This window comes from Vigna radiata, chromosome 7 (assembly GCF_000741045.1).
Source record: "Vigna radiata var. radiata cultivar VC1973A chromosome 7, Vradiata_ver6, whole genome shotgun sequence".
Classification (NCBI taxonomy): Eukaryota; Viridiplantae; Streptophyta; class Magnoliopsida; order Fabales; family Fabaceae; genus Vigna; species Vigna radiata.
This window is the reverse complement of record NC_028357.1, coordinates 23,275,651-23,287,098: the sequence shown is the minus strand read 5'-3', so window position 1 is coordinate 23,287,098 and position 11,448 is coordinate 23,275,651. Positions and strand designations below refer to the sequence as shown.

Genomic DNA, 11,448 nt, shown 5'->3' with positions numbered 1-11,448 from the left:
TCTTCTTCTCCTTCTACGTTTTCCTTTCACTTTCTCTTCCTTTCCATCACTTTCTCTTATTTCCCCTTCGCATTTTACCTGCGATAAAGACCACAGAAAATCACGGTTCCATTCACGCTAATGGAGGAAAAGCACGCAGCAGCCTCGGAATCCGCGCACGTCGAATCTAACGGTATCTCTAATGGCTCCGACCACGGTTGGCAGAAGGTGACCTACGCTAAGAAACAGAGGAAGAAAACCAACAACACCGCCAACGGCTCCGATTCTCGAGCTAATTCCAACAAGCTCGTTCCAAACGGGACTTTTTCCGGCTCCGATGCCGTTTTCCGGTCACTGGAACTGCAATCGGAGGATCGCCGCCGCAAAATTCTGGAGGCGCGGAAGGCAGCCGATGCCGCATACGACGACGATGTCGCGCCGGGCAGATCAAAGCACCGGTCTCGAAATGACGAAGAAGATGACGAAGACGACGAGAATGTGGAGCATTCCACGGAGAACGGGAAGGCGGAGGAGAAAAAGGTGAAGCAGAAGAAGCCAAAAAAGCCTAAGGTTACGGTGGCCGAGGCGGCGGCGAAGATCGACGCTGCTGATCTGGGCGCTTTCCTCGTTGATATATCGGTAGGACATTGTCAATTGAGTCGCGCATTTTTGGGTTTTGTGTTTTCGGTTTGATCTGTTGGATCAGGAAGACGATACGTTTCGATTCGCTTAGTTTGCTTCTGAATTTTTGTCTGTTTTCACTTCAGGCATCGTTCGAGACGCAGCAGGACATATTGATGATGCGGTTCGCTGATTATTTTGGACGTGCTTTTTCTGCCGTGACCGCATCTCAGTTTCCCTGGGTGAAGTTGTTCAGGGAGTCAACTGTTGCTAAGATCACTGATGTGAGTGTTGAGTTCCTTGTTTTCTTATTGTTTTCTTCTAGGTAAATTTTATATAAAGAATTTCAATTTGTTAGCTTAATGATCCTGAAGTGTTTAGGTTATTATGGAATGTGGCATGCATATAGACTTTGAAATTTGTCTGTGTGAATCATGATAGCACCCAGGATCTATGGCAACATATTGGTTAAAGGTACGGACTATTTGCTGTCATCGGTCTTGTTCAAGCAGTGGCTACATGAAATTGAACATTTGACGGAGATATACGACAGTGGGCGCAGACTATACTACTGAACAAGAAACGGCTGAAGCAATAAGATCTGATGTTAAAAGGACGTTGCTTTCTTTTCGAAATAAATATGTAGTAAAATCCTGTGAGGAAGCGCTATGGTGAAATAAATCGGAGTTAGCTGCCAGCATGTTTTAAAGTAACACGTCAGCAGTTTTTTAATGTAGTTGTCATGAGATATAACAGTTTTTGTATGTGTTTTGTCTGCAATGTCAATAGCAAAAGCCCTGATTTAGCTCCAATTGGCTTCGTGGAATGAACTTTTGTGTAACTTTTCAGGGTATATGAATGCTTTATAGTGAGTGCCATGTTCTTCATATACATTTTAGTTATATTGCTTCATACTTTCTACTGTTACTTGTAACTGTTTGTTTTAACTTATTACATTGTTTGTTATGCTATCAATTTTCTCTTCGTATATATGAATTGTGAAGTGTCTTTGGTGTAGTGAAATTTAATTGAGGTCTCTTACTATGCGTCTGTCTGGAAACTCATTTAGATCAATGCAAACGGGAATTAACACTTTCCTAAGCGAAAAACTAGGAAGCAACATTTCAAATATCATTCGCATCCAATGGACGTTTTCCCACTTTCATCTCTTACTAAATCTGTTGTGATATTGTTGCATATTGTACCATATACTGTATTTACTATTTTAAAATTGGTAATTTAATATTGTTAGTCAAGGAAGACTTTTCCTAAATCTGTTACCTTTTTCTATCATGATAAACAGTACTGTGTCTTGTTATTGGTGATTTATGATTTGAGAATCATAGTTATTGAAAAGCATTCATTCATCAGTTACAGAATCACAGTACCGAGTCTTGTTCTTGTCATTTTATGGGATATTAATGTTTGACGAATATTTGTAGTTATTATACAGCTGTTCATGTTCTATCTTTTAGTGTTTTTTTCAGAATCTTGGTTCTAGTTTCTGATATTTTCCTATGAAGTTTATTGATGAATTTCCTTTTTGCTAGATGCCACTTTCTCACATATCTGAAGCTGTATATAAAACATCGATTGACTGGATCAACCACCGGTCTCCTGAGGCACTTAGTTCCTTTCTGCTTTGGTCTTTAGATAGCATTCTTGCTGACTTGGGTAGCCAGCAAACTGCGACAAAGGGTTCCAAAAAAGCTGTGCAGCAAGTTTCTTCAAAATCTCAGGTATTACACTGAATACTTGTCTGTGTCTAGAACTAGTGTTTTTTATTCTTCTTTTGATTTTTGGATACTGGAAGTTGCTTGTGTTGGGAGATAGAAGGTCACCCACCAAATTGAAACAAAACTAAGCTAAAAGAGAAATTTCAATACAGAATAGCTGTCTATTAAGGGAAGTCTCTGGAAGACCCATGTCTGAACAGCTAAGAGGTCAATTGAACAATTTTGTCCCGAAGCATGATCAATTAATAAAGGACATCTTCCTATTTTTATTGCAATATTCTCTTTTAACCAAATACAATTGGGGTGACGAGTTAGCTTTCTATTCACCCTGCAACTCTATCTAGGGGACTCTAAAATAACCTATGTACTGAAAAGTTAAGAGTGTCAATTAAATAATTTTGTCAAGCATGATTAGTTAGTGAACACATGGCCATTTATAAATCCGAATAGTCTCTTCAAACCAAACGCAATAGGGATGCATGGTTGGTGCATGACTTTGAAATTCTTTTAGTGCAGTTTGATCTATCAATATTAATTTATTTATTTGTAACTAGATGTTAGTTTTGATAGGATAATCTCTGCTTCTAATTGTTCAAATGATTATGGCATAAACACTGCAGGAAGCGATGCTACAAAGTTATATGTTTAGTTAGTTCAATTTATGTTTCCAATTGCTATAAGATCTTCTTTGACACTTACACCCCTAGTGAATGAATAGTGAATAACAAGACAGATAACACAAATAGGTGCTCTAGAGACATATATGGCTGACACACGACACACACATATAATGTACGTAAATTTTCTTTTGTCCTTTTTTCCCTTTGCGGAATGGGCATTTAGTGACATAGGAGGTCAAATATCCATGTTCTTAGATCACCATTTTTTGTTTGTGTTAGCGAGTCAGTTTGTTTTGCTTCATTATTCTCTCTTGCACTTGCAAATGAAACAATTGCTTCTATTTGAATATCCATTAGGTTATGTTTGATTTATACCGTTCTTGTGTTCATTGTAGTTTGTTTATCTTCTGATTGATGGTACAAAAATTGTCTTGACAAGTTTTTTTTTTTTTTTTTTTTTTTTCTTTTTTTGTAATTTTGGTTCCTAAATCACATTCGACCTTTACTTGATTATATATACTATTCTTTCTGATATTTTTTTCAGCTGTAAACAAACATTAAGTTCATACTACCTGCAGGTTGCCATGTTTGTTGTTTTAGCAATGGTATTGCGCCGAAAGCCAGATGCTCTAATAACTGTGTTGCCCACATTGAGGGAGAACACAAAGTATCAAGGCCAAGATAAGCTTCCAGTGATTGTATGGATGATAGCTCAGGTGAGGCATAGATGCCAAAATAACGATAACTTATCACCAATCCCCTAAAATTTGAGTTATTTGACTTTTAAAGGAGAAATGTAGCATCATTTTCCTTTCATTTTGTTAATGGTTAATATTTCTGTATAGGCCTCTGTAGGGGATCTCTCAGTAGGTTTGTATGCTTGGGCACGGAATCTCCTACCCATAGTGATTGGCAAAAGTGGTAACCCCCAATCCAGGGATTTGGTTTTGCAGCTGGTGGAAAAGTATGAAAACATTGTTACCCTTATTTTATTTATATCCCTAACTCATCATTGCTATTGTCATCACCACCATTGTGTTTTTTGTGATTTGATGGCAGAATTTTGTCTACCCCGAAAGCCCGGCCTGTTTTAGTAAATAGTGCTGTGAGAAAAGGGGAACGTTTAATTCCTCCTTCTGCATTTGAAATTTTGCTCCGGGTTACCTTCCCTCCATCTTCGACTAGAGTAAAGGTAGATATGTTCAGCTGGCTTTATATGTTTGCATTTATGTGTATCATAGCTCCAAATCTTCAAAATTTAAATCAATATGCTGCTGCCTGCTTTTACATATAGGCTACTGAAAGATTTGAGGCCGTGTATGCCACTCTGAAAGAGGTGGCTCTTGGAGGTTCTACTGGAAGTAAAGCAATGAAACAAGTTTCGCTGCAGATATTCAATTTTGCTATCAAAGCAGCTGGAGAAAGTACGCAAACCTGGTTTTATTATTTTATTTGTGCCTCATTTCCTTTTTGATGAAATAAATGCCGAGTGTATTCTAAAACATGTTGTATTTTTCAGACAATCCCGAGTTATCTAAAGAAGCAGCTGGTATTTTAGTTTGGTGTTTGAGTCAAAACACAGAATGCTACAAGCAATGGGTGAGTGTATTTTGTCTTAAAGCTTACTCTCTTCTATTTAAGCAAGCTATTGATGTTTTCTGGATGGAGCAAGACAAGTTATTATAAGAGACAATTTCTTTGGATGTTTCTGAGATAAATAGTAATCTGATAGGTAATGGGTCTTTTATTAGAGAAAGACTGAGAGTTTTAATCTCTAACTAAACTCAATAATCATCTCTGCCACTCTCTTCACGGCCGCCAACCTCTGCCAAATCCTGCTAAAATGTTACTTACAATCAATTACTCCCTCAACCAACATAAGCCATCCCCATCGAGCTTATTATCTAACACAACTATGAAACTAGATTTACTTCTTTGATCTTATTCCTTGTTTTATATGAACAGGAAAAAGTTTATCAAGACAACATCGAAGCAAGTGTTTCAGCTCTGAAGAAGCTTTCCGATGATTGGAAGGAGCAATCAGCAAAATTGTCTCCTTATGAGTCACTGAGGGATACCTTGAAAAATTTTAAGCAAAAGGTAGTTTCTAATAATTGCTTTCAAACACTGTGACATGGACTGGTTGAACTGTGTTTTATTGTACTGAAGTAGCAGAATGTCTGGACATGGTATGTAATGATGTAACTATTTTTGGACGCAGAATGAGAAAGTATTGGCTTCCGAGACTGATGCTGCTCGTCACGCATACTTCAAGGATGCGGATAAATATTGCAAGATAATCTTAGGAAGAGTCTCACGAAGCCATGGATGCACGTCTTGTTTAACCTTAACAGTTCTTGCTTTGGCTGTGGGTGCTGCCGTTCTTTTGTCCCCCGGTATGGAATCTTTGGATTTTAAGAAGCTCTCCGAAGTTTTCAACTCTCAGTACTGAGTACTTGAGAATATTCCGCATTACTAGCAGTTGGTTGCTTCAAACAATTTTTGTTTCAGCCCCACTCATTCACAATGGGCACAGTAAACCAATAGCCTCATAATAAAGTGCTAAATGCGGAGATTGTACACTTAGTTCAAATCAAATCCTGTTCAGGCAACAAAGGATAGCCGGGGTCAACAATGGTTTGAGGTTACTTTAGTTAGACTATTTTATAATTTATTTCTTCTTGTGTTTGTTGAGTCTTACTTTTAGTTATTTATGCCTTTATATTAAGTACGCTGGCAAAATGCCAATGAGGTAACTACAGCTGTATCCTGAAGTTAATGTAGTTGGTTTATCAGAGGAATTTTCGTGGTGCATTGCGAAATTTTTTTTCTACCTTTTTCTGTTATCACGGGTTGATGGTTGTCATTTTCAGTTGCTTCTTCCCTGTTATCGATACTTTTTTTTTCCTTTAATTGAACAAATTGAAGAGCATATCGAATGGTCGATGTATAAAGCAGGAAATATTTTCAGTGGATAAGTGCTATCTTTTTTCTACTACATTTTTTATTTTGCAAACGTATGACATTCAATATTCATTTTGTAATAGAAAGCAGAAAAATAAGTATAATTATACATTTACAACAAAGTGGTTTTGTAGAACTAAACTTTTAGAATTACTATAGAACAACTGCTTTGTTGTGTTTTAGTCCAGATTTATAGATTATCATAATCTTCAGGTTCGGCATATGGGTACTTTGAATATGAACTTCTGATTTTTGAAGGATCTTCAGGTACAGACCAAGGGTACTGCATGTCAGGGTCCCGTGGGAATTTCCTGAAGTTCATAAATGGTGCCCAAAGAATAACCCTGCAAGATTTTACACGAAATGTGTTGCTAATTGTTACAGCAAATATTTTCAAAAGAGAAATGCGACAAACTACAGCAGATTTACAGTAATAGAGCTAGTAGTATCAGTATACATATATTTATTTTGCTTTTAGAGGAAGAGTTGCTCACCCGGGGAAGAAAATGAAGACAAACATGAATTGCAGATACATCTCCAGCAACCCTCTTCTATACCATCTTTTCCAAAGCCATATCATGATTACTGGCTGCATTAAAACTCAGTTTTGGATGCTGTTGATAGATAGAAGATGTATAATTTGGACAAACTTAAAAAGTTTTGAAAGAAAGGAACTTACTGGCACCACAAGGAAATAAACAAACATACCAATCCCCCATTGTGTCAAAACCCACGAGAGTTCTGGTCGGTTATTCTCTCCTGTCACTGCTAACACTGGCTGCTCCGCCTGCTCACTTCAATTTTCTAAATTAAAATCTTTAAAATAACAATTTTACAAAAACCTCAATTAAAATGCCAACCAATCAAAATTATAAAATTACTTTTACCAAGAACAAATGCTAACCGGGGGATGCTGGTAAATGAATAAAATGAAAACTTTCTAATTACAAGTAGTAACAATCCATTCTATCGTCATCTTTAATGCAACCAATTTAAAACATTAATTACTTAATGTTCGTTCAGACCAACCTTTTAAACAAGAAAAAAAAAAAAACTTAACTTTTTCATAAACTAAATTTACCTTATATACCCAAGTTAAAGATAAAGTTTTAGAGAAGTTATATAAACAAGTTTTTACCTGTTAACTTATGTTTTAACTAATTTTATTTTATGAAAAAATCAGTTTAATTTTTTCTCTGTTGGAGGAGTTAATTCACTCCAACATGCTCACAGGGTATATTTTAAACAACTTTTCTCCAAGCATTTTTATAAAAAAAATTCCATCAAACAACTTTTTTCAGAGAAATGCAATATCACTCTTATGATAATTCAATATAATATTTAAGTAAAGAATCTTTAGGTACTTGTTTGGTGAAGGAGTAAAAAGAAGTGAATTTGTGTGTAGAAAGAATCTCACCAAGGCCAAGAGTGTTCCCAGATGCAGTGCGAAATTGGTATAGTTTAAAGTGACATGATTATCTGGTTTGTGGGTGCAGCATGTGACCTGCAATGAATTGAGGAATGAAATGAGGTTATGCAGAAGTAGCAGAGAGTGAGTTAGCAGATGAAAAAGCAAAGTACAGATAGTGATTGGGAAGGCCTAGTAATGTTTTTGTGCTTGGAAGCAAAGAAGAGAGAAGTTGTCCCAAGTGAGGAAATGGGAAGAGGAGGAAGAGCTTTGGGAACATGGAGGCTGAATGAGCACCTCATCTTTCTTTCCAGCTCTCTCACTTTGCTTCCTTATCACTTCACTTCCATCAAATTAAAACAAAAAAAACTCATCCACTACCCTTTTTTTCTTGTCCATTCAACTTATGCTCAAAAGCTCAATGCAAATTTCCTTAATATTATATGCTTTCCTCATGTTTAGGGAATTCTTCATAAAAAAATTAAGGATAAAAAATTAAATTAACTTTTGTTCTTTAAAAATAATATCCTTACAATTAATTATCACATCTCATATATTGTGCTATTTGAAATTTTGAATCTTGTACCAATTTTATCTTTTAAAAAACATTTCAACCTTGTATATTTAAATTACTTTTACACTGACTCTAAATAATTTTGAAATTATTGAATGTATGTGGAAACAACTTTTAGATAAAGTTAAAAATATTTTGTGCATAAATTATTCTGTATAAAATTTTACGTAATCTTTTTGTATTTTTTATTTTTACTTATAAAATTTAATATATTTCCTTTTTTTCTTAGAAATTTTTATAGAAAAATGTTTGTAAACATTTTTATTGTACTTTGTGGACAATATCTCAATTAATTTTGTAACTCACTTATCCAGATCATCGAGAGATTATAATTTCATTTAGGTAATAGTAGATAGACACATGAAATGTGTTCACTTTTTGACAATTAATCAATGGATGTCGTTGGAGAAGTTGACAGAATTGCATATAAGTAAGATAATGAGGTTGCACGGGATGCCTAAAAGCATTGTTTCAGATCGAGATTTGTGGTTCACATCGAAGTTCTGGCAAACGTTACAGAAAACTTTGGGTACGCAATTAAGGACGAGTTTGACATATCATCCTCAAACTGATGGATAGTTTGAAAGGACTATTCAGTTCTTGGAAGATTTGTTGAGGGCTTGTGTTTTGGACCATCTTAGAAGCTGGAATGAGATTCTACCTTTGGTTGAGTTCACTTACAATAATAGTTATCATTCTAACATCGGGATGATACCTTTTGAAGCTTTATATGGAAGAAGATGTCAAATGTCCTTGTGTTGATTTCAAGATGGAGAAACATGACAGTAGGTTCTGAGTTGCAACAGACTACTGACAAGGTGAAAATGATTCAAGAGCGGATGAAGGCAACTTAGAATAAGCATAAGTCTTATGTTGATAAAATGAGGAGTCTGATGGAGTTTGAAGTTGGAGATCACATGCTTTTGCGAATGACACCAATAGTATGAGTTGGGAGGGTTGTTAAGTCAAGAAAGTTGTCGTCGAAGTTTCTAGGACCATATCAATTGCTCAAAAGGATTGGTCTAATAGCATATGAGCTAGCACTGCCACCCTCAGTTGGGAAACTTTCATAACGTTTTTCAGATATCTCAGTTGAGGAAGTATGTTTCAGATCTGATCATGTGTTGGAGATGGGTGACATTCAAGTCAGGAAAGATTTAACCATAAATTTTGGATTGGTACATGTGTTAGATGTAAAAACCAAGACGTTACAAGGAAAGTAGATTTGTACAATGAAAGTGTTTTGCGGTGAAGCTACACAGTAGATGACTTGGGAGTTAGAAGAGTTTATAAAGAAAGAGTATCCCTTTCTTTTTGTTGAGTAGATCAATTTTTGAGGACGAAAATTCTTTTTAAGAGGGGTGAATGTAAGACCTGAGAAAATCTAGAATTTAGAAATAATATTGTAATGAGACTTGAGTATGTTTTTATGAAAATTTCATGTTTTTCATAAGGTATTATGTAGTTTAGTTGGTGAAAACTCTTTGATGGGCTAAGTGGTCATGGGTTCATGTCTTGACTAAAGAATAAATTCTATGTTATTTATTTGACTTTTTTATGTTAATAAGTGCAACACATGTTATTATATGATTGTTGAAACTTGTAGAAAAGAGAGAACCATTGTTATAACGGTGATACTATGTGGTGATACAACCCTAGAATTGGCTAAGGTATGAGAAAACTTACCTAGTTTTTTATGCATGTGAATGTGAATATGGTTTATGATTTTTCTGTTTCTATTGATGGGTAAGGGTATGCAAATGTATGGATGATGGTTTTGTGTTGAGATATCCATTGTATGTTGGTTGTTATTTGTGTTCTCTTATACTAATATGATTCTGATGAGAATTATGGTGCATGTATATGTGTGAGAGTGGTTTTTGATAATGAAAGAGTAAGTCTTGCGTGGGTATCATGAAGTATAAATTAAGGCTTAGGATTTGTATGAATCTGTGAGTGCATGATAAGGATTATGCAGGTTGTGGTTTTGATGGTGTCTTTGAGAGATATAAGTTTGGAGTTAAGTTTGAGTCTATGTTTGATGGTTGAGTATATGAGAAATATGAAGGTTGAGGGGTATCCTATGCAAGTTGGTATTGTAAGGGTTGTTTCATTAGATATATGCAATATTTCATGTGGTATTGGTTGTTAATCTGCATTGTAATGAATTTTGGATGATTTTTTTGGCGTGATGTAAGTATCTAGGTATTTTTCATGTATTTAGGATGCTTGGATGTGTGCATAAGGTGTTAATATGATTTTCACAAAGTTTGGAGATGGAGTATGGACCATATAAGCCTATTGAATATGTTCAAAACAAATTTGGTCTTTGGAATAATCGATTATCTTGAGTGATAATCGATTATTTGTTCATCATTGTTAAGTTTTGTCTCTGGAATAATCGATTATCTTCGCATAACTTGAAAACCAGAAAGATTAGTTTGTAAACTTTATTGGAATAATCGATTATCATTGGTGAAAATCGAGTATCCTAGTGTATTTTCTATAAATTTTTCATTTTGATGAGGAATGGATGCGATTAAGCTTGATGGACTATGAGACGTGATGTTTAGCGAGGAAATAGAACTAGAAGTTACATTGGGAGTCATGTTTGACTATTGATTGAGTACGGAACATGGATAAGTGAATGGATTATACCATGATGTGTTATTAACCATGTAAGAGCGGTTGCAGCGAAATGGTTAGCGTGGAATAACAAACCAAGAGGAGTTTTAATATAAATGTGTGCCTTTTAATTTCTACTCAATTTATCTTACTACGCAAATAATAAATATAAATAAAAGAGTAAAGTTGAGAGAAATTTGCACAGATGATTTTTATACTGGTTCAGATCTTACCAATCCTATGTCTAGTCGCTTATCTCAAATTAAGATAAATAGTTCACTAATCATCAAACAATTACAAACTACATTCACAAAGAAACAATTTGTAAGAGTTTAGAAACCACCTCTCTTGATACCACAAGATATGAACTTGCACCTCCTTTGAGTCTTCTCAAAGGATGAGACACATCCTCCAAATACTTTACGAAGGATGAAACGCCTCCTCCAAATACTTCACAAAGGATGATCCTCTTCCATACACCTCCTCAGACACACCAAGGATGAACCAACTATTCCTCCGTCACCGTAGTAGCAATGTACCAGCACCACAGACAAGAGTTTCCTTAGCTGAGCAAGAGCAAACAATTCTCAAAGAGTTTTGAGTATTTTAGCCCAAGGGAAGAGTTGTTGTTGATGTATAAAGAGAGCCTATTTATAGACTCAAGGAAAAACTCTTCGATTCTTCATAACTGGCCATTTTACGCTTTTAATCGATTAATATTAACTTTAATCGATTAAAATAAGTGCAACAACTAGTTTTCAAAAGTTAGAAAACTCCAACGGTTAGCTTTAATCGATTATTCTAAGAATTAATCGATTAAATAATTGATTAAAATAGGTAATAATTGATTATTTCCGTGTCAGTTGAGTTTTCAGCACCTGTAACGTTTTAATCGATTAATACTTGATTTAATCGATTAAA

At 35.2% G+C, this 11,448-nt stretch overlaps 2 protein-coding genes across 2 annotated transcripts; one reads left to right on the top strand and one right to left on the bottom strand.

Moving 5' to 3' along the window:
* On the top strand, positions 1–5,770 carry LOC106768440. The gene is made up of 10 exons (XM_014653606.2): positions 1–618; positions 747–884; positions 2,151–2,339; positions 3,535–3,672; positions 3,802–3,920; positions 4,016–4,148; positions 4,251–4,380; positions 4,476–4,555; positions 4,922–5,056; positions 5,178–5,770. The coding sequence occupies exons 1-10, from the start codon at positions 121–123 to the stop codon at positions 5,406–5,408; spliced, it is 1,791 nt and encodes a 596-aa protein (XP_014509092.1). The 5' UTR covers positions 1–120; the 3' UTR covers positions 5,409–5,770.
* Positions 5,771–5,976: 206 nt separating this feature from the next.
* LOC106768442 (NAD(P)H-quinone oxidoreductase subunit L, chloroplastic) lies at positions 5,977–7,707 on the bottom strand. Its single transcript, XM_014653607.2, has 5 exons — positions 7,502–7,707; positions 7,338–7,424; positions 6,600–6,707; positions 6,415–6,509; positions 5,977–6,264 (listed from the first exon to the last, which is right to left on the bottom strand). Exons 1-5 carry the CDS (start codon positions 7,628–7,630, stop codon positions 6,111–6,113), a joined length of 573 nt encoding a protein of 190 aa, XP_014509093.1. The 5' UTR covers positions 7,631–7,707; the 3' UTR covers positions 5,977–6,110.
* Positions 7,708–11,448: the final 3,741 nt, after the last annotated feature.

Bases quoted from the DNA above. Each gene is read 5' to 3' on its own strand.
- LOC106768440 (XM_014653606.2), top strand. From the start codon at position 121: ATGGAGGAAAAGCACGCAGCAGCCTCGGAATCCGCGCACGTCGAATCT. The intron at 2,340-3,534 runs GTATTACACTGA...TACTACCTGCAG, and splicing joins AAGTTTCTTCAAAATCTCAG to GTTGCCATGTTTGTTGTTTT. The intron at 5,057-5,177 runs GTAGTTTCTAAT...TTTTGGACGCAG, and splicing joins TGAAAAATTTTAAGCAAAAG to AATGAGAAAGTATTGGCTTC.
- LOC106768442 (XM_014653607.2), bottom strand. From the start codon at position 7,630: ATGAGGTGCTCATTCAGCCTCCATGTTCCCAAAGCTCTTCCTCCTCTT. The intron at 6,510-6,599 runs GTAAGTTCCTTT...GTTTTAATGCAG, and splicing joins TTTATTTCCTTGTGGTGCCA to CCAGTAATCATGATATGGCT. The intron at 6,265-6,414 runs GTGAGCAACTCT...AAAATCTTGCAG, and splicing joins GTCTTCATTTTCTTCCCCGG to GGTTATTCTTTGGGCACCAT.